Source organism: Carettochelys insculpta, chromosome 2 (assembly GCF_033958435.1).
Source record: "Carettochelys insculpta isolate YL-2023 chromosome 2, ASM3395843v1, whole genome shotgun sequence".
In the NCBI taxonomy this organism is placed as follows: Eukaryota; Metazoa; Chordata; order Testudines; family Carettochelyidae; genus Carettochelys; species Carettochelys insculpta.
In genome coordinates this window covers 124,280,538-124,303,170 of record NC_134138.1, presented here as the reverse complement: position 1 = coordinate 124,303,170, position 22,633 = coordinate 124,280,538, and the positions used below count along the sequence as shown (strand labels likewise).

Here is a 22,633-nt window from a genome sequence, read left to right as displayed (position 1 = left end):
CTGAGTTGGCACTAACCGGTAGAGAGCACTGGTGTTCTCAGTTGTCCCAGCCTCTTTATGCCCCACCTCCCCCGAAAAACCCAAGAGCCCTCTTCCCTTGTTCTTATCTCACCTTTGTCCCAGCTCTGCCCAAGTCATAGAAAGACTAATGTCTTCAAAATCTGGCATCTAAGCTGGTAATTACAGCCCCTCCACTGGCAAGAAGGTGGCTTTCCTACCATTTTGACCCAAACTATCTCCTCCTCGCTCTAGGTTAATTAGACTCAAGAATGCAGAATGACCAGCATTGAGTTCCTTTCATTCCCCCTGTTTGATATCTGTAATTATAACATTAGGAGTAGGGTGGGGTGGGGGGCATTGAAAATCCTTTTCTGTTCTGCCTTTGTAGCCAGAGGATTGCAACCGTTTTGCGTCCATTCAAGTGGTCATTTTCGGATTAGCTCTCTCTTGCCTTTGATGGCCCTGAAACGTTCCAACAGTTAGTTTGGGAATGCTTTCTGCTCCACCGCTCTCCCTCTCTCTCTCTGGCTCTCTCTCTCTCTTTCTCACACACACACACACACACCAGGAATGTTTTTAGTTGCCACTCCTGCCTGAAGTTTCCTGACCAAAATAGACGGTGTCTGTTTTCCAGCGGGCTAAAACAGCATTCCTCGACGGGAAGTCTGCTCTCGGGGCTGGCAGGGCGGGCAGCGCATCTTGAAACTTGCCTAGGGCTGGGGTGTTTCTGGCGCAGTGGTGGAATACGGCTGCCCTGGGGGGAAAGCCTGCAACGGCAACCCGCGGCGGGTTCTGCTTGTCGCTACGCAGAGGTTGCGATCCAGCCCGACCCCCGGGCAGCACGCCCTTTCCGTTTGCACGCGACCTACCTAATTCGGTGCCACTCCGGAGCGAGTTTGGCCATTCGAGTCAGTTAAAAGGAGAGCAGAGAAGCGAAACCCTCGGAGCCAGGAGAATTACAACTTTAAAGCCTCCGAGTATTACAATGGTTTCTAGGGCTTCTCCGTGCAAAAGAAAACTTTTCCCCCCTCTTCTCTATCATCTGCGCCCTAGAGATTATGCAAAACACTCGCCTACAAAGACAGTAGGGGGGCAGGGGCAGGAGAAGATAAGTGTTTATGTCACCACGGATACTTGCTCGAATAATGCGAGCCAGTGTGAAGCCACAGCCCAAGCGCACGTGAAGTCACGACTTCTGCAGGTGACAGGTGCTAGAGAAATTAACATGCACGGGAGAGAGTCGCCCTCCCTGCTAAATGTATAAATAACTGCGGTGGGGGCGGGGGGCAGAGCGAGACGCCCGGCGGATCTCGCTTTGCAAAGCAGCCCCTCGGCTTGGCGGGCGAAGAGGAAGCCCGGCTTCCGAAAGGTTGAGCTCATCTCACGCCCGTGCACCTGGGGACCCCTACGGCAGCGCCAGGGCGCGTCCGATCAGCCGGGTGCCCTGGCCGTGGGGAGCCGCGCTCAGTTTTCACAAGCCGCCGCCAGGCGAACGCGGGGGAAGGGGGGGACACGCTGAGTCAGCCCGGCATCGCGGCTCGGGGGGCGGGCGAGGGCTCTCTACAGCGGCTGCCTTGCGCTCCCCGCTAGACCCGACGCTTCCCGGGCTTCCCCCTTTGCGCGCTGCTCCGCGCTCCTCTGCCGGGCGGCCGCCTGCAGCCGCTCTCGCCAGGGAGGGGATGTGGCTCTTAGAAACGCCGGAGCCCCCCCGGTCTGAAACGTGCTAACGCCGAGGGGAGGTGGCGGGGCGATGACCCCCGCCCGCCCCCCGCTCGTATGTTCTTCCACAGCGGCGCTGGTTTCCTGGGCGGGGTTTCTCCCCCCAGCAGCTCCCGAGGGGCCGAACCGGGCGCAGGAATGGCCTCAGCCGCGCGGCGCTGCCCTCCACCACGTGGCAGCCCAGGGGCTGCTCTGCACAAGCCTCTCTCCGGACTGCGATCTCAAAGCGCAGCGCAGAGCCGTCCTGCGGCTCGTCCCCCCCTTCGCTCCGTGTTGTCCTGTGCGTCTCCCCCCCCCCCCCCCAGCCAGCTCCATTTCTCCCACCCGTTCAGTCTCCTGCGCCCTGCCGGCTACGTCCCTTTCTCCACTTCAGGCTGAGCTGCTTCGCTCAACTCCAGTGGGATATGTGTGCAACTAGCTCTTCCCCAGGCTGACGGGGCTCTCTTGGCGCGGGGCGGCTGTGCCAATCACTGCGCTGACGGGAGGCTGGGAGCGCGACTCCTTGCCCGCTAAAACCGTCAAGCACAAAGAAATTAGGCAGCGCTTTCGCGCAGCCCCTCCGCACGCGCCTCTCCCTACAGGCTCAGAGCGGTGGCCCAGTCCGTCTGCGCCTTCGCAAGCGACAAGAAGTCCCGGGGCGCCTTATAGACTCACAGATCTTCTGGAGCATCAGCTTTAGGTGGGCACAGACCCGCTCACGCATCTGACGGGGCGGGTCTTTGCCCACGAAAGCTGATGCTCCCAAATAGCTCTTAATCGCTAGGGTGCCCCGGGACTCCTTGTTCTCCACCCAGGCTTAGAACGTCCCAAACGGGAGGTGTCCTGCTGGCGTGCAGCTTCCAGGGGGAGGTTTCGATAACTGAGACGAGTGGAAGTGGTGGCTAAGGTGTTAGCCGCCGATTTCTTTGTTGCTGCCCTTCTCTGCTAGCGGAATACACGCCACGGGCTGCGGAAGAAAGGACTGAGCTCTGTCCACCGAGAGAGAGAGAGGCTGTGGTCTCATATCCGGCTGCCTCTGAAGGGTTGCTCAGCTATAAGGCGTCTTGCTTAGCTGGTATTCAAAGAAAGCCATATACAAGGAATCTTTGTTGAAAAAGCTGAGTCCTCTCCAGATTAAATCAAACGTGGGAGATGCCTGGGACTAGATTTCAAATCAGCATGACTCTAGGTTATTCCCATTCGCCTCCTCAACAATCTAGCCTCGCAGAAGGATGAAGCTGTCCCCTGACCCCCGTGGGAAGACCCTATTTCTCATAAATGCGCCCGGCGTCGCGCGAAATGAGCTGGGAGGGACAAATCCAGCGGCTCTCGCTCCCTCTGGCAAACCTCCGGCGGACTTGGCTGGCCAGCCTGCCCGAGGGAGGACTGCAGAAGGGACCTCTGGAGGCTTTGGCCACCTCACGTTTCCGCGGGGCGCTAGCCGAGTTTGGCTCCTCGCAGTGTTTGCCTCCTCCGCCAGGGCGAGCGGGGAGCTTTTTTTCCTTTCTTTCTCAAAAAGACCCGAAAGGAGGAAATGCTCTTTGCAGCTCTGCCAGGGTACATGGTAGCCCCTTAGCTCCTCCTCGGAGCTAGTCCGCAAGGAACAGGCGTCAGCTCTATATTCCCGAAACCCCAGATTCTTACTGCTGGCAGACAATGCTCTCTAGTCAGCGTTTGCATAGGAGACAAGTAATTGTGCTCCAATGCTTAAATAAATCATTGATGGGTGAAATTACACATGCTCACTTAAAGTGTAATGTGATTAAGAGATTATGGGAGTGCAGTTAATATGTTGTCTCCCAGCTTCTGGACCCAATTCCTGACACCCGAAATCCATCATCTACAACTTGGCTTTAAATGTCCAGATCCTATTTTCGTTGGCATCAAACCCAGGCTCTTCCGAGAGGGCTTGTTTTCTTTTGTTTTCTGCGGGGACAAAAGAAGGTGAGGGAAAGGATGGGATGAATTGCGGGGGGAGGTGGGGGGGAGTAATAATAATTAAAAAACAAACCAAAGGGAGAACGAGTGGCTGGAGCCGTGTGTGCAAGCTGATTACCTCTCCTCTGAAAGCTGCTCCATTTCCTTGCACATTGGGTAAGTCCTTTATCATGGGGTGGCACCGGCTCTGCCTCGAGCTATTGCTCGCCTCAAGGTAGGAGCTGGGATGACAACTGGGTTCCTATCAGCCTTCATAATAGCGCCGGGTTTGCCGCAGCTGCGCTGTGACCCTTTGTGATGGAGCGGATCGAACTCAGATGGAATAATGTCCTTCTTCGGGGTGTGAAATTACCATGTTTATTAATTGAGCTAGACGTTAGGGTTACCTCTTTTTTCGTTTGAAGCCATGAAAATGGGCGATTCAGGGCGGACGGCTCTGTCCCTCCCGCCGCCCCCCCCCCCCCCCCCAAGCACAGCTCTGCTGCCGAGGAGCTGCAACACAAGCGGATTTTGTTAAAAAAATAAGAGTCAAGTGTTGCAAAACGGTTCCCAGCAGATTATTTTAAATTCTAACAATGTGCACGGGATCTTTTAGACGTACAACAAAATCATCCCCCAGACAAAGGGGCATCCGTCAGAGCCCAAGACAGTTGAACCTATTAAATCTTTATTAAAGGAAAGTGACTCTTATTAAAATGATGCATTGGGTTGTGCACGCCTATTGGATTTTTTTTTTCAGGACGCATTCAATTTCCTGTAGCTTTGAAAAGCGCGTGTGTAGCTATAGATCCACACCCATGTGTACAGATGCAAACACACGCTTATAAATCCACCCACCCAGCTCTCCAAGAAAGAGAGAGGTTTGTTAGCAACGTCACACAGAATCGACAGATAATGTAACAGTGTCAGTAAAACTACCTGGGAAGAATCGCGCCAACAATATATCAAGCTAGAGTAAGGGTGTTCCCTATCTAAACACCTGTTCTAAAAGTTTATATATATACGTGCGACTATGTGCGCGTGACTGTGTGTGTATATATAGGGATGTGTGTATGTGTGTGATTGTGTATATATGTGTGTGTGGTTGTGTGGTTGTGTGTACATATGTGTATATATGTGTGTGCGATGGTGTGCTTACACACATGTATGTGTAATAGTAACAGAGAGATAGCCGTGCTACTCTATAGCCTATCAAAACCAAAAGGAGTCCAGTTGTTGGTCTTTAGAGCGCTACTGGACTGCTTTTTGGTTTTGATGTGTATGTGTGTGATGGTGTGTGTGATTGTTTGAGCATGTGTGTATATATGTGTGTGATTGCGTGTGCGTATGTGGCTATAGGTGTCTGTATATACGTGTGTGACAGTGTATATGTGTGATTGTGTGGGTATACGTGGGTGATTGTGTGGGTACAGGTGTGTGTGGATAGATTTGCGAAAACGCTTGACTCCAGCCGGGTGCCCTGGAGTGCCGAAGCACTGCCCGCCCGTTGGCCACTTGCTTTGCGACCTCTGGCCCCGCTGTCTGCGAGCTGGGCGCTGCGGACACGCGTGCGGTAAGCGGCGGCGGTGGCTCCCGCAGCCAGATTACGCCCCCCCTCTCCTTACGCGGCAATGAGGCGAGTTACGCGCTCGCGGCGGCGCGTCCCTTCCGCCCCTTCGCGGACTCCCGCGCACTCACCCCAGCTGGAGCCGGGACACAAACACCCCTTTAGCCGCTCCGATCCGGCGACGTCGCCTTTGACGCTCACGTCTCTCCCCCAGTTTCCAGACGGGCCTGGGGGTGGGGGGAGAGAGGGGGCGCACACGCCGCCCTGCCGCCTTCCCCGCCGGCACCACGTTGCTTGCACCAGGTGGGCCCTTCCCCGCCGCTCGCGGGCATGCGCGGCGGTGCGCGTGCCCCGAGCCCGGGAGACCGCCGTGCCCCCTGGTGCTGCGTAGCGCGCGAAGGCCCGCCAGGGGCTTCCTCCCGCCTGGGGCCTGACCCCCGCAAGGCGGCGGGGAGGGGAAACCTACGGCCCTGATGGAACGTGGCGGTCCCTCGCGGGGGGGTCGTAAGGCCAAGGCTGTGGCAGAGCTAGCGAGAGGGACCCCGCAGTCCTGCCGCACTTCAGAGACTGACCCTGGTCTGCGGCCCGGGATGAGCTGTCCCGGCCCAGACCCACTTCTGCAGCGTAGGGAGCAGCCTGCCCCGCCCCCCCCCCCCCCAAGCTCGCCACCTAAGAAAGAACGTGGGTCGTGTGCAAGGCCCTCCAGGGCTGCTGCTTTTGTTTCGCCAAGGTACAGGCTCCCCCAGCTCCCCCTCTGGGAGTTACCGAGAGGGGGTCTAGCGTAGCTGCACGCTCCGCCTTAAGGCGAACGCTCCACAGCTCAAGTTGCTGAGATCAACTCACAGGCAAAATCCAGTGTCTCTACCTTAGACCCCTGAATAGTAGCAGAGGGGTGTTAGTCTGTATTCTAACAAAGCAAACCAGCCCTCAGGTAGCACTTGAAAGACCAACCCAATAATTTACTAGGTGATGAGCTTTCCTGGGGGCAGACCCACTCCTCCAGATCTGCAGACGTGGGACGCTCAGTGGCAGATTTAAGGGTGACAGTCCCAAAACAAAACCATTTCAAAAATCAAATGGAGAGAGAAATCTCTGAGCTGTAATTTATTTGCAAATTTGACTCAATTAACCACGGATTAAACAGAGACTGGGAGTGGCTCCCAGTTTACAAAGGCAGTTTCTCTGCTCTGGGTGCTAGTATCTCCCCATCAGACTCTGACAAAGGCTCACGTCCCCCTGTCTCATCTGACTTGGCTTTTCCTCTTTTGATAAGTGCTGTTGATACTGCGCCATTTCCACCCTGCTGAATAGACCTCTCTGACCCCCCCACCCCACTCATGCATCTGATGAAGCGGGTCTTTGCCCACGAAAGCTTATGCTCCAAAATATCTGTCAGTCTATAAGGTGCCGCAAGACTTCTTGTTGTTCTCAAAGCCACAGACTAACAGGGCTCCCTCTCTGATACTCATCACCTAATAAAATATTGTGTTGGTCACCTGGCTGCTGGTTGGTTTTGTTAGCCAGTGAATGAATTCTAACTGTTAAGTGCAGGCGCGCGCACTCGTGGGTGAGAAGGTGAGGGACAGACTCTTGGGATGTCATGGAGTCTTACCCGTGGGGTGATTTAGTCTGTAAACCTTTCCACTCCTGAAATGGTTGTTGTAAGTATAAACAAAGAGCAAAGAAACTGCATGAATGGCTCCGCGGTACAATGCATCTCCCACTAAGAATCGTTTCAGATCAGGCATGCTCTACTTCTGCCTCCCTTCCCCTGATTCAACACAGCCAGGGCTAAGCTAAATGACTTTGGTCACCCCCATTAAATACTTCCACTACCCTGTCTATACGTTAATGCCTTTCATCCTCTTCCCCTATTAACTGAACGCTCCTATTTGCAACGAAACAATATCTTCGCTGAGATATTTTAGCAGGTTCCCAAGCAATGGGCAAATTAGACCGTTTACAGCTCGAAAACTAACAGGCTAACATTTTTATTTTTATTTTTTACAGGGGAATCACAATTATCCTGGGATCTTTTTTTTTTTTCCTTTCTCCTGAATGACATTACAAAGAATTTTGTTAAAGAGAGCCAGACTAATTGCTACCAGAAGACTCCTCATAGAAAAGTCTGGTTTTCATAAGGCAGTTTCTGTGGGTGTTGCGGTTAAATCTAAACATAGCGAGGGTATTTGGGTTTTTGGGGTTTTTTTTTTGTTTGTTTGTTTTTTGTTTCGTTTTTTTCTAAGTAGATTTTTCTCAGCCGTAGAAGGAAGACAAGGAACGACCGTATTTCAGAAAAGATATTCAAAGAAACACAGGAGGGAAATGTCCAGGGAAGAGCCGAGAAGCCCCACAGTCCTTGTTTTAGCAACACCAGAAATTGTATTGCTAGAATCGGAGACAAGCTGCTTCTTTTTATATGAGACATGTATGTGCTCGTGTTTATTCTTTCTCGAAATTCGTGCCTGGGTCCACTCCTGCAGTTCTTTTTCTGGTTGATGAGGGAGTTTTGCTCCAGAGCTGGGCTGGGGCGAACTAAATGGCCAGCTCTGGGCTCCTGGAAGCACAGCATGTCTGTGGCGCAGGGAGGGGGGCCAGCTGAAGACAGGGGTGGGGAGTTCAGGCTGGGGTGCTGGAAAGATCGACCCTATTTGTGGTGCCCTCTCTACAGGAAGCGCCCGCCGAAGTCCAACAGGGCGTGAAAAGGCGCCGATCAGGGCAGGAGGGTTGTAGTTTGCCTCGAAAGCCGGGTACGGAGGTGGATTAGACAAGGTCACATGTTCACACTCTCTCAGGCGCGTTGCACTGGAAGTCACACCGGCGAGGGTTACGCTAGCAGGTTGGGTCCGCAAAACTGGCAGAACGTCCACGCACAAAATGTGTTTTGTCCCCAGTTTGTCAACACAACTCAGCACTTTCCCTGGCAGCATTCTGCCCCTTAGCCAGGAGGCTGTGGACAGATTTTGTGGACGAAAAAAGCTGTGTGGACACTCTGAGGGGAGCTTCTCTCCACAGACAGGGCATCCAGGACAACGGCCAGCCCTGTCTGCTGTTCTGTCCAGACAGCAGCCAGGCAGCTGACAGCAGAGCGCTCTTCCAATTCGCTTTTGTGTGTGGCTGCACTCTGTCGACAGAAGTTTTGTTGGGAAATTTTTCCAGCAGTGACCTCTGTCACCACATTGCTGCAGTGTAACCGCAGCCACAGACACGAGGGAAAAAACTCCGGTGGAAAAACCCCAGTCATCATACGAGGAAAAGCTATGGGACCCAGAAAGGACACAAATACTCTTCGGACATGGGAGGAGGATTTAATTTAATTGTTTATTGGTGTAGCCACAGCACTAGGGGGCTCCCCAGGCAGGGATCTCAGCGCTCTTCTTCTCAGTTGGTCCCTGCCCCTAGGAGCTCACAGTCTAAGTATTGTGCATATGAAACGTCACAACACGTGGGTGTGTTAAACCAACACCACCACACAAGCAACATTCGAGGACCCCAAGACTCTGTCCTGAACAAAAAAAAATAAAAATAAAAGTAGGTTAGAGCTCTGATCCCAGTTTCCCTTTGGCTAAACTCAGCTCTCTCTTTCCTTAAATAACCCAGAAGTGGAGAAGCGGTTTCTCACTAATTTAGGACCCAAGGCTGCTGCACACCCTCACACACACACACCCTTTTTAAACCAGATTAAGGCCAGGAAGGCCTGGGTTCATGGAAGGGTACAGGGAAGATAAATAACCCCAGCCCTTCCATTACAGGTCAGGAAAAGCCTTCTAAAGGACAAGAACCTTGCATCTGTAACAGAGGGACACACCAAAGAGTAGCAGAGAGGTGAGCGTGTTAGCGTGTACTTCAAAAACCACAAGCAGTCCTGGGGCACCTTATAGGCGAACATATTTTGGATCGTTGATGACCATACTCCAAAATATTTGTTAGTCTATAAGGTGCCACAGAACACCAAAGAGTGACTGGGGCGCTGAGGAGATAGGAACAGACTAATCCTAGTTCTGTGTATGTGCCTCGGTTATGACGCAGAAGCAGATAACAGAAGAGAAGACCTTGACAGGCAGGGCACAAGCGTCTTTCCGGCAGGCCTAGAGAAGGAGAAAGTCCGCAGCTTGAGCAAGCGCCTTTACTTTACATATTGCCATCTCGATGTCTAATGAGGTAACAGTTTCAATAGGGCAACAATGACAGGGTCGTGCTGATCAAAGGGAAAGATGACATCGGTTCTAGAGTCACCGCCAGGTAATAGTGGTGACGCTCTCGAGGTCCCGTTTGCATTCTGGGGGGTGACTTGGTTTATTTTTAAGAGCTCGCTTTCGGCAGGAGTTGATTCGAGGTCTCTGATCACAGTGTAAACGCAAACTATTTGGCAAAGGATAGGCGCCTGCTTGACGTCCCGCTTGTACTCAAGCAACCACAACCCCCTGCGATTTACTAGCTCCACTCATCTCCAGGCTGCGTGACAGCATCAGCAACAAAGCATTAGGGCTGAAGAATTAAAACTCGCAACCGGAGCCCGGGTCAGCACTCCGGTTTTCCTGCCCCTGAAAAAGAAAACAATCGGTTGAAGGTAATTTCTCACACAGCTTCACGCTCCTAGCATCGGGGACAAGGTCAGGCGACAGCAGAGAAAGGGTCTCTAGTCTAGGATCGGTGCTTTATTTCTGCAGCATCCAAATGCACGTGCAATCCGGGAAATTCAGCTCGGAGCTGATCTCTGACCCCGGCACACCTGACAGACTCGGAGAGGGGCCACGGTTAATCGTTTTTCGTTAAGCAACTCGGCGAACCCCCAGAAAAGTTGCCATAACACCCTGGTTCCCCTGGTGCGTGGTTGCAGCGCCGAGGAGACGAGGATGCTGGTGGTTCGTGGAGCGGCTTTGTTCCCGGCTCCCCTCGTTTTCTGGGGCTGGGATTTGATAAAAGGAGACAGCCTCCTGAAAAGATTTGATTGAAATGGCGTGTGCTGAGCTGATGGGAGCCAACGAGGGACAAAGCGCCGAGAATCCATGGACACTCGAGCAATTATTCCTCCACGCTGAAGGTGGATTAGTGCAATGGAAAGCAGCATATGTTTGGCCTGGGGCGGCACTCCCCCTGGCTGGGTTTAGAGAATGAGAGCGAAGAAAGAGGCTGAACCTGGAATATCAACTATACTAGGCACAGCCTGCGCCCCCTCCCCCACGCTTTCTGCTCTTCCCTCCCCTCCAAAAGCAGAGCTAGCAAAGAAATAGAAAACCGAGGGCGGCAGAGGCCGAGAGCGCCCGGAATGGGACGGGGCGAACAAACAAGAGGCAGATCAGTTTCGCCCGCTGCAATCGAATCTTCGCTCGCTGCAATCGAATTTTGCCCGCTGCAATCGAATCAGCGGCGCTTGAACGCTGACCAATCAACGGGGTTACGCCACCGAGCCCCCGCACAACTTTCCAGCGGTGCTGTATTTGTGCGGACGGAACGCTATCAGGTCACCCCAAGCGTGGCACTCAAATGAGCCACTTTTACAGGCACCACTGAATCGGAGTCAGTATGGTCTCAGCAATCCCGCAGGCAAATCAAAGCCGCAGCCAGGCTGTTTTTGTTTTCAGCTGCAGGAGAGATGTGTAGGATCCTATCAGCCCGTTCGGATTGCGCTCCCCCCCACCACCGCCCAAATTATCCTGCCAAACTAAAACGAGTCCTTTCAAGGAGCTGCTAAAGAACGTGGCAAAGAAAGTTTAATTACCTACTGAAAGAATGAAGTCAACCTCTTTCCCAGTAGATGCATGACATGGATTCTCAGGGAGGAAAAAAAAAGTCCCCAAAGTGGCCAGACTGGGAAGAGAACTCCTGCCCTCTTCAACAGTGTTTTTGGTTGTAACCTAACTAGGCTGAGCATTGAAGTGAGGGCTGACTATCTGGTCCATCCACCCTATTTTCTCAACTTTTCTTATAATGCCCCCGAACCCGAGAGTCATGTCCTTCACCTGCAGGTTTCTAATGACAAGCCATCCCCTGCCACACCTCAATCTGTACTGCCTCTGACAATCAACCAACCAATACAATAAAATCATTTCGCTGATCTCCAGTAACAGAGAAATACAACAGGCTATTTCTTAGGAATAGTCTCTGAAACATCCATCACCCAACTTTCCTTTACAGCGTTTGTTCTGCATGATAAGATAACTAGAGTATATGACAACCCACGCAAAATAAAGGGTGTTAGAAATGGGTTAGGAAGGTGAAACCACCGGGCTGAAAAAGAAAGCTTTGAGATATGTTGCGGGGAAGTAAGAAAAATGATGTTAGATTTTCAAAAAGAAACAGGAACCAAAATTTTACTCCCAATAGCTACAAAAAATCTCTTTTCAAATGTATTTTCCCAATTGATACACATTTCCTCAAACCTCAAGCATTTGAACTTGTGTGCCTATAGGAGAGGAAAGAAGGAGACATCATGATTTCAGTGCCTGAAACAGATGCCTTAGTACAGTAACTTACCAAGTTAAACGAGACTAAATGGAAATATATATAAGATAAACATAACAGCTTCTGTTTAATATTGTAATTATTCATAGTCCACCAAAAAAAAAAAACCAACAACAACAAAACTTCACTACTGTTGGTATGGGTGCATCTCTATACCTGCTATGAAAAACAGAGTATTACAAAAATAAGACAAATGTTTTTAGTGTATCTTCTGTCCAGAGAAGAACAAATGGAAATTGCCAAACAAATTTCACTTTCTGTTTAGTCTAAGACTTGCACACATGCATTCATATTCCAGCAGTTGACACAATGGTCTTTTGGAACAGATTTAATTTTCAGACTTCACATAGAAATATAAAGTGATTAGCATTTCTATTATGCAAACAAAACTATCTTTCTTTGGCTAGAAACCATTTTCTACCTTTACTTCAGTGCACTTGCTTAAATTTGTCTATGCAACCTAGCTATGCAACTTCCAGTCCTCCAACAGTCCAACAATAGGAAAACAGGAGGTAAAAGACCTTTAGTGAAATAGCGCTGTGGTTTAGCAAGGTATTTGGACAGGTGAATAGTCACAGCTAAATCTACGGCACACCTGAGATAATTAACATTTGACTCCAGTTTAAGAATGTTGTTGAATGGGGACCTCAAAAGAAAGGAGCAAAGAAACTTTTATGAAACTATAACAAATTTATTCTTAAACAATACGCTTACTATGATTTTCTGTCTTGTTTTCTGCCCCCAGTGGTGGTAATTTAACACTTGTGCATTATAGAAATGTTAGACAAGAATAGTTGGCTATCTCCTTGCCTTTAATTTGAATCTGAATTACACTATTCACTCCACATCATAATTCCCTAGCTAAATTGATGATAGTGGTGGATTACCGGCCCAAATAAGTCAGCTGGAAAATAACATTACCTTTATAGCTGCAAGAGCATCAATTTCATACCGAAGCCTTGTTTAAGGATGGAAAAGTGAGAAAAGTGCTTACAGACTATTTTAGTTTGCCCCTCTAAAGGTAAAAACACCACTACCCCTTTTTCAGCCAAGGCTCCTTGTCCTTCCCTCCCTACAAAAAATCCCATCATACATATAGTTTTAAAATAGATAAATGAAAATTAAGTTGCATATGTATTAATTTGCAAAGGAAGGCTATTTTAATTCTTTAAAAGGAAGTTATTAAGATGAACCGAGTACATAATTATCAATAATCAGTTTATAAAAAATATGCTCCCATTGATCATGTTAATCTGGTGCTATTACTAGATTGTTTTTCTGAGTTGTAGGTTATTAAATCAAATATTGCCAATAGGGAACATATAACCTGTACATAAAACTATCAAAGAGCTCAAAGCTTTGGGGCTGTTTTGTTTTGTTTTGTTTTTCCATTGGCATTAGAAAGCAGGAACACATTTTACTAATCCCTGATCATTTTCACGGTCAGTCTTGCACCTGTAACTCAAATAATGAAGCCATTTGTTATTTATATTGCACTTTTCTTTCCATTCTAGATCTATAATGATCTGACCCTATTTTATAGCCCTGTCACTACCCAAGATTTGAGTGGACATCCAGTAATTGAAGGATATAGAATAAAATCTTTAACTGGGATGAAGCAGATGTTGGCTTCATGCTGTCCTCTAACTTGATTATTCTTTGGACACATTAGGCAAGCATTAGTGATTGATAATGATGCTAATTAACCCCTTTCCTTTCCAAAACAGTAAGCCCACTGCCAGCGGGATGCTGCAAACACCACATATAAAACACTGCATATATCAGTATCTGTTTAAAGAAAATAATACAACTGCATTGCTCTAGGTTTAAGAATATTTACTTCAATAGAAAGTTAGTAATATTGAAAAAAGTAGGTGTTAAGGCACCCTTCTTTAAGGCCATGAAACAATTTCATGAGTCAGTTACAGTACAGTTATTGTGATAGAAGATACAGATGTTTTTATCTCACTAGTAAATTTTCATAATTCATAGCTATTTACCTGTTTGTTTTGTGAGTTTGCTTTAATAGCTTGGAAGGGCTTCACTTAATTCTTCACTTGTGCAACATTTGTTGCTGTAGTTCCACTTTTTGTGACGTATCCATTACTCTGAATTTTGATTGAGCTGAGGCATTTAATTGTGTGTGAGTTAAAGATGGAAGGGAAGAGCTGCTTATTAAGGAATTTAGAGTTTAGGCAAAAAATGAGTAAACAATCAAAGATCTGATCTGATTAGACAGTGGAATTTATCAGGGACAATAAAGAAATCTCCTTTAAATGTAAGGATTTTGATAAATGAATATTCCTAGCAAGTGAATAAAATGTATTCAATTAACTAAAAACCTCCTGCACTTCTGAACTGAAGTGGAATCGACTGTAATTGATTTATTTGAAACCAGAGGTTAAGGACTGAATTAGCTAAGTACAACTGGGTATTTCAAGCCACTGACTTCTCAAATGTCAAATCCCTTCTATTTTAAATATTATTTCAGCTGCAGGGCATTGCTGTCCTGATGGCTGTTCCACCAGTTAAATCTCAAATTATATTAATATTCGATTTTTGTAGGTGGGGTAGATTATGATTTAAAGAGTAGGGTGCTAAGTACTCAGCTCGAAGGAGCATTGTGTTACATTTGTTAATATTATAAATTAGTATAGCATGGCAGGAATTGTCTAGAACTCCTTAACACTCAGCCATTCAGGCTAATTTCATCAAATCAGTAAAAAAAAATTACTATATGAAAGCATGACCCTGAATTTTACTGCTGAGCATTGATCACAACATTAAAAATATACCCAAAGAATGCTAAAGTAATTAACACATTTTAGTAACTATGTGTTGGTCTCCCGAGGCCAAACCAAAACAAGTATAAATTGCCATTACCTCCTGTAAACTCCTTTAGAAATAACAATGGAGAGATCTGAGCAAGTTCACTTAATTTCTGTTTTCTGATGGGCCCAGGGATTGTTCAGTATTAGGACATTGAAAATATTCCACTTCAGACTAAACTAACTAATTACGTTTTACAAAAACATTTATTATGACATTATAATATTCTAGCACAGGAGGGCTTTATTCATTGGCCAGTATAAAATGATCACATTGAGTACAGGACTCAAAAAGTAACCCGCATCTGTAAATCCAGATATGAATGAATGGTATTTAATAAGATTGTTTTCATTTTAAAATGAGTATTTATGTGTTGCCGTGGAAAGAGCAGCAATGTATTGCTGTTTATGGATGCGATTGTGCCTGAGGTTAGGATCCCACACACAATCTGAGATGCAGCCAAGAAAAACAGCCCTGATAGACAATGCTTCACTTCACCTGCTACAATACTGTGCATTTCATTTATGTCAAGAATATGTACAGTTAGGGTTCATTCACCTCATTATTTTGCTACATCTACTTTCCAGTTAACCAGTCTCTCTTGGAAATAATAAATAACTGTTTGAAAAACAATTGCAGCTTTGCATTCAGAAGATCTACTTTCAATTCATATTAAAAAATATCCACCATTTTTATAAACTGGCTGGCTTTTGAAAATGGAATTTAGACTCCACCAACTCTCTTCTGCTTGGCAAGATTGATTTTACACTGCCTTCCAGAAGTGGATTACCAAAGCAAAATGAAACATCTTGAGCTTTATCTAATGCTTTGCTACACCAATCCCACCAACCATCAAACTATATGAGCAAATGTTAATTCTTGTTGCAGATTCACTGTAAACACCTCACAGTTAACCTCCTACATTTCTGAGGAAAAAACACCCCACCAAAACAGCTACATCACTCAGAATGCAGACTCTCTCTAAAGTCACCTTCTCATTTTAAGCTATATTAATAATTTTACTTGCTAGATAATACGGTGCAAAAGATTCTGACTTCTTTGTTTTGTCTGGGACAAAACACATTGAAAGCAAATACTCTCTTGCTGATTTATAAAAACAGATCTACAATTTGTTTGCACTTCAACATTTAAAAAAATAGTTTTAGAAAATTTCTCTTTTAAAAAGAGCCGAGGGGGAAGGAGAAGGAGGTGGAATTATAAGGTTAGGATTTCGGTTTCCAGTAAACCTGCACAGGCCATCTCAGCAGAAGTCAACCAGCACATGCCACTAAAATACAAAACATTATGATGAATTGGAATAATTTGTCTTTCACAAGACTCAACTCCAGTCCAGGAATCTTTGGCTGAGTATTTTTGCCAAAGACTGTGGAGTAATTTTTAAAATTATTATTCAAATCTATACGTTGATAGAACCACATTTCACAGCAACTAATTTTTTGGTATTTACTTGATACTGATTGGCTAAGGTTTTAGTTCTTAAAATGTGCCTCCTGAGACAAGTGTTAACATATTTTTCATTCTCACTCACGTCATTACTAAACTGTACAAAATTATATATGTATAATTTTGTGCAGTGCATATATATTATTAAACACAAATAAAAACCTAGAGGGTCAACATAAATAAAATAAAACTTTATTTTTTAAATAAAATTATGTTTTGGTAAAAGAAAAGATAGTGTGTCATTTCTTTACTAGTACAGACAATTTTTTATCCAAAAGAATACATTGTGTTTTATTGTGTCATTTGTCTGAATACAGACTCAGTGGAATATCTAAATGATACCCTGCTCTGAACTCCAAGTTGAAAGTTAAGTTTTTATTAGACTTGAGGGAAACAATGGGTTCAGCTGCTTATTGCAAAGAGCAATTGTCAAGGGAGAGTTAAACTCAATTACTGTAACCATACTGAATAAAAAATACTGCCAAGAACAAAAATACGCCTGGGTAAAGACAGCCACTGAATAAAAAAATCGACATAAAGCGTATCAAATATTTATTTATCTGGGAAACAAAGGACTATGATACATTGACAGGCATGGAAACTACTGCCAGCACAACTCAATACAATACAACTATAACTGCTTCCAAAATGGCCAGTGGAAATACAGGATACCAGGTGGTCCCAAATATCTGAAGTTCTTTTGGGGGAAAAAAGGGGCAAAAAGAAGAAGAAAACCTAAACCTCGAGCTAAAAGACAATATTAATTTATTGCTCTGATGATGCTTTTAGGAGGACAGTAGGTGAAAATAAACTCTCCCTTTTTCCACAACACGGAAGAGTTGTAAAACCACTAACGTTTAAAAATCTTGCCTGGATCCAACATTGCTTTATTTTTTTCTTTTTCAATGAAAAACTAAATGTAATGCTAATTATATATAAAAACTCAATTTTCTTTTGTTTGTTCAGCTGCTTCACTGTCTTTTTAACATGCTACAACAGGGCTAAAAAAAAATTGATGAATCCCAGAGAAAAACAAAAGAAAACCCCCTCTGATTTCTAAGTAAGTACTATGAACCACATGATGAACTAAGAAGGGAAAATTTAAAACCCACTAAACAAGAGGTAAACAAGATCACCAGATAAATAAAAAAGGCTTAAAACAGACTCACCATATTTACAGTTCCCATTAAATTACACATAAATAAATATATACATACATAAACACTGATTCCCTTATATAATAACTGTGAATCGTGTCGCAAATAGAAAGTTCAAGTTGGTGGCTTTACCTTGGACAGGAAAAAGTTCTACAACTGAAGACATGACATGGAATTGTGTGTGTTTTGTGTTCAAGTTTATTCACAATACTGATAAAATGTCATCAATCCTTTTTGCCTTTTATTTAGGTTTTTTTGTTTTGTTTTTAATATGGCTACAATCTTAACTGAAGTTTATGCAAGGGGAGTTGGTGATTCAGTCCGATGACGCTCATAGATTTCTATTTTAGTATTATTAATTAATTTTTGTTTTTATTTCTTTTTTATATATTTTTAGAAAAATCAGTTCCTTTTTTTTTGTTTGGTTTTTTTTTTTTATTTTTCCTCTCTTTTTGCTAATTTTTTTTTAAAAAAGTTCACAAATTCAGACAGAACTTTTTTCGTGGCTGGCTCCATCGCCCAGTTCTGTTCTCTCAGGCTCCAAACCAAGGTAAGGAGGTGTGGGGAAGTAAATGGAAGCAAACTGAAGTGCTGAAGGCTGGAGGGGAAGAAGGACATCGTAGTCCCTGCAGAGTCAGAGAACAGGATGGACAGAAGGGCATTGATTCTGTTGCTGTAGAATGGGGTGAAGGGAGAGGGAGGGAGGCAGGTGCTGGGAGGGGTAATGGATGGATTGGGAAGGGGGAAAATCCTCACTTTCGGTGCTTCTCTTCTTTGTCGCCGCTTTTGGTGCTGTTGTCTGTGTGGTTGTTGGGGTTGTTGCTGAGGTACATTTTGTCCATGGCCTTGAGCGCCTCGGTGAGATAGTTCTGCAGGGCGGTAACAGCGGCGCATACTGCAGGACTGCCGAATCCATGAGAGATGAGGTTGAAGTGGGTCAGGCAGCTCTGGATACCCGGCTCCAGGATAGGGTTGGGCCGAGAGTTCCCCAGGGGAGATCGGTCCTGAGCTAGCAGGTCAGTAAACTCTTTACAGATCTGTCTGCAACACAAACAGAACAGGGAGATGAACCATGGCTGTCAGCACCAAAGCCAGTGCGGCCTCCCGGCCAGATTACACAAGACTTGGATCAAGAGGACTGCTCCCCCTGGACACACATAGCCTCCCCCTGAGTCACACACAAACTCTGTCTCGCACGCACACGCACACAGACAAGCAGGTCTCTGTTTCTTTCCCCTACACATCTGCCACTCACATACACGCACAAACATTTCTCTGTCACACGCATACACACTTCTCTCTTTCACAACCCACACATACTTTTTCCACACTCACTGTCTCCTAAACACACCGAATTTCTTTCTTTCACTCTCTTGCACACATTTCTCTCTGACACACACCCTCTCACTCTATCATGTACCCTCACACTCCATAGACTCTCTCACACTCACACCCAAAAGCACCAAACATTTCAATCCAAAACATTAGAAATCCCTCTCCAGCACACACGTACATTAACACCATAGACACTTCAGTCTTACGCAAGTCAACACAGTATTCCTATTTTCCCAGGCTGTATTTTGGCACATTGTCAACAATCAGCTTAGAGTATCCCTGCAATATGGAGCAGGATATATGGGGTACAATATTGAAAGGACAGTTGAGAGATGCATTTGCCTTCTGGATGATCCTGTTTCTGGAATAGGAGAGAGTTATTCCTCTCTCCACAAAGCTAGACAATGGTTGCGTGGCAGGTTGAAAGACAGGGTTTACTGGGTGGAGGACAGAGGGGGGAAGCTGAGGATTTCAATTAGGCTCTTCAAAAAATAATGCTTCTATATTTGTATCTCTATATATGGGACTTTCTCCACAAAGGCCAGGGAATCTAGAAACAACCTTCCATGGAGGAGGAAAAAGGAAGACTAAAAGGCTATACAGACACTGTGCAGAAGTTATACTTTATAACACAGTCCCTGCACTAATTGTTAGGGAAATAATTCCTTATAGTGGAGATTAGAGGTGGTTTGAAACAGTTTGTATTCTAAAACCTCTGCTAATGTCTTCCAGCCATAAACTGGTTCCCATCCTCTGCCTGTGCCCTCTAGCACTATGCCCTTTAGTGACATCTCCATTGGTAATTAAGGGCTACTAAACAAGCCTTTTAATTTCCAACAAACATATCAAAACAATCATTTTCTTTTCACACACCACCTGGAAGTCTAGTCAGCCCCATCAATGATAAACGCCACTTGCATTTTAACTGCATACAGATTGTCATTAAAATATATTCGTTATATCCCTATACTCACTAAGTAACAGAGCTGCTTAGGAAAAACGAACCGTTGCAGATTTTAATGAATTGAAATCAGTTTAATGCACCGGTTTTATTTTACTGTCAATGGGAAACTTTCCCCAAGTATCTAAATTGATAAAGCCCCAGCAAATGTTTGCCTTTAAGAAATTATTGCTTTTCTTTAAATAAACATCCATCCAAAACGTCACAACCTCCTTTCAAGAAAAATCTGCATAAACTCACTTTAGAAAATAAAGCTGGTTATATACTTTTGCGTATAATATTTACTACGAATGCATATTCACAGCCTTACAATTTGCAAAATCATTAGCCATTTACTACAAGGCAAAAAAAATAAAATAACATAAAATAAAATAAAATAAAATAAAAAGCCCCCAAACCCTGTGCTTTTCTTTACAACACAGTAACACAACAGAAAGGTGAACGTCTTACTTTGTAGCTAGAAGCATGTTTTTTCTTGTGACTTGCTCATTTGGATCGGAATGTTGTCGGTTGAGAAATTCAGCTACTGCTTTGGCAGGAAATTCTGTTTCACAGACGTACCCAAAATCTCTAGCTAGATGCACTGCTTCTCCTGAAAGGGGGGTGAGGAGAAACACACATCTAATCAATATACAGAGCACATAGGGCACAGTAGATTAGCAAAAGCTACATGGCACTTAGACTTTCCCTTAAAATGTCCTGTTTAGTGTGCAAATTATAGATATCCTTATTTTATGAATTGTCTTTTCAGTAATCTAGTTAAAAGCAAATGTGTTAAGTCCAAGAACAGACTTAGAAGTGGACTCATGGGTATGTACTTGTAACTGTCTCACTAAGTAGATATAGATACACGAAGTATGCATTTCACTATTAACTATTTTTTGGAAATATATATTTGCCTTCGCATTACATATATATTCTGTTACATTACATCAATGATTAATATTGATCATAATTACTCCTAGAGCTCTTCTAAATAGAATGCATTAAACAGCTAAGTGTTTAAAATTTAACTTGATCACATATAATTATCTGTTCCCCCCAAACGATTAACCATGAGAATTTTAGGGTCATTCTACCTAGTCTGTCTGTTTTGTTGCTTTTCAAATCTTTGGTTTTAATTTCCTGAACCAGTTGTTTTTTACTGCAGGGCTTCCTGCCATTAGCTCCAGCTCCGGAAGAACGCATGCGCCAATTAGAGCTTCAAAGCCTCAGTCCAGTGAGCTTGTTTCCATAAAATGGAGCGGATCATAAACAATAACAGTACTCGAGAAACTGTCTCATCGCCACGGGACTCAAAGCCCAAACTGTTTTTTATGCTATCATCCAAAAAAATTAGCCACCATTACCAGTTTATCTGAAAATCAACCCATAATTCCTGTTTTCTTAATAATTCCGTAAAGCCCTTGTATGTAACCAAACAGAACAATATATAAAACTGTCAAAGACTCTCCCGATTTATTATCACAAATAATATTAGCATCCACTAAATCTAGACTGTTTATAAGTTCTCCCATTTGGTATTTTTCTTACATTAGAGTGCTGGTGCAATTGTGATGCTATTTTAGATCAGAAAGACTTGCACAGCAGTGAAATATAATGGACGTAAGAATCAATGTGATTATACCCTTTTAAAATTCGAGTCTGGTAAATGAATATGTTTTTACTTCATAGCTTATCATACAAAGCAAAGGAGAATGAAGCTATACATCTTCTGCTACACATCCAAACTTAAGTTAACTTGGGCATGCTTAAAAGCCCAGTAACGATTCAGTCAAAATAAGTGGAAAGGGATGACAAAAACAAAACTGAAGAGGAGAAAAGACCATGTAGATGGACCCTGGTTTATTTTTTGTAAGCAGCTGTGACAAAAATAAGACTTTTTAAACAAATGAATACATCGCTTTCAATTTTCCACATTAGAAATATTAAAGCGCACGAAGTCTGAAGACTTTGCACCTTTTCATCTAACAGTAAAGCAGTAAAAAATTAGTATAATGAGGCAATTAACTGCACTGAAAATGAGAACCAAAAGAAAAAGAAATGTGGGTGGGAAAAGAGTACAGCTTTGAGGTTTTCAGGACACTTAAATCATGACTTAGGTCAAGGATTCCCAAATTAATTCAGGAAGCAATGGTCTCACGTTTCTCTAATGCAGATGTCAGAATAACTTCAGTGATTTACTGTTATGTTGCTTATGGGGGCGGGTAGGGAGGGCTAAAGAAACTTAACTTTGAGTAGCTGCTATTCTTGAAATTTAGTCCTCAGTGGTGGGCGAAGGAAGGGAGAAGACTAAGGAAATGTTAGGCTGAATCCTGCAGCTTTACTTCCATAAATAATACTTATGGGCCGGATACTGCAGTCCTTATTCAGGGAGGAAATTCCTATAGGCCCACTCATGCTCCCACTGAAGTTAATTCATGACAGTGGGATAATTCACCAGAAGTAGGATGCAGACAGCACCCTCTGCTCATATGTATATGGCAGCGCTAAATACATGAGGTATATTTAAGTACATTTTAGGTACTTAAGACACAGTTACAGAATTAACATTTTCCTCAGGCATGAAGATTAGACAAAATAACCTTCTTCAGACAAGGAACACAGGCCTGAAAAAATTGGGGATTTGTCGTCTTAGGCAAAAAATGAACCCTTTCCAATCTTTGAGTCACTTACCCTCCACTAGTGATGTGAGCAGGGTGACATTAGCAGCTTTACGTCTCCCGGCTGGCAGGTTTAATCCTATTTTGTCCAGTTTTTCTCTCAAAGATCTCCCTCCATTTTTAGACTTCGCCCTGTTTCACACATAAAAACCACTTAGAACATGACTAATCTGTACCACCAGGTCATACTTCAGATCCTTGAAAAACCTCCCAAAATTTATTAGCAAATTGCATTGGCAATGAAGGGACATTTAGGGAAGTTTTATGCCAGGAAAAGCTAGGAGGAAAAAACAGGCAATTAAAGAAAAAATTAAGTGAAAAGGGATGTATTTTGTTTGCCATTATTTTTGAATTTTGAGTGGTTTTTTTAGGTAAAATATTTTCTAACCTACCAAATCAATCTATAGAGCAACACTGGGGTACTAGAGGATCTGATATTTGGCAAAAGCCATAATAGTTTTAGAGCCCTTGACATGTTGCTATTGCTAATGGAAACTTTGTTAAAGTATATTTACTTGAATATTTAATGCATTATTTAGGCCTGTAATCTGAAAGGGCAAAAATTCAGGTTACCATT

The 22,633-nt window shown here is 44.6% G+C and overlaps 1 protein-coding gene across 7 annotated transcripts in view; it reads right to left on the bottom strand.

Annotated features, from left to right (window-relative positions):
- Positions 1-8,492: 8,492 nt before the first annotated feature.
- TFAP2A (transcription factor AP-2 alpha) overlaps positions 8,493-22,633 on the bottom strand; it is a 28,685-nt gene continuing 14,544 nt past the window's right edge. For 4 of the 7 annotated variants that reach the window (XM_074987694.1, XM_074987693.1, XM_074987688.1 and 1 more), the window contains exons 5-7: positions 22,070-22,188; positions 19,844-19,985; positions 16,111-18,138 (exon numbers count right to left, since the gene is read on the bottom strand). In XM_074987694.1, coding sequence (XP_074843795.1) covers positions 17,850-18,138; positions 19,844-19,985; positions 22,070-22,188 — 550 coding nt within the window. In that variant the 3' untranslated portion in view covers positions 16,111-17,849. Of the gene's footprint in view, positions 8,688-16,110; positions 18,139-19,843; positions 19,986-22,069; positions 22,189-22,633 lie in introns of those variants that run through there. The other 3 variants (XM_074987690.1, XM_074987689.1, XM_074987691.1) reach the window with 1 other exon arrangement.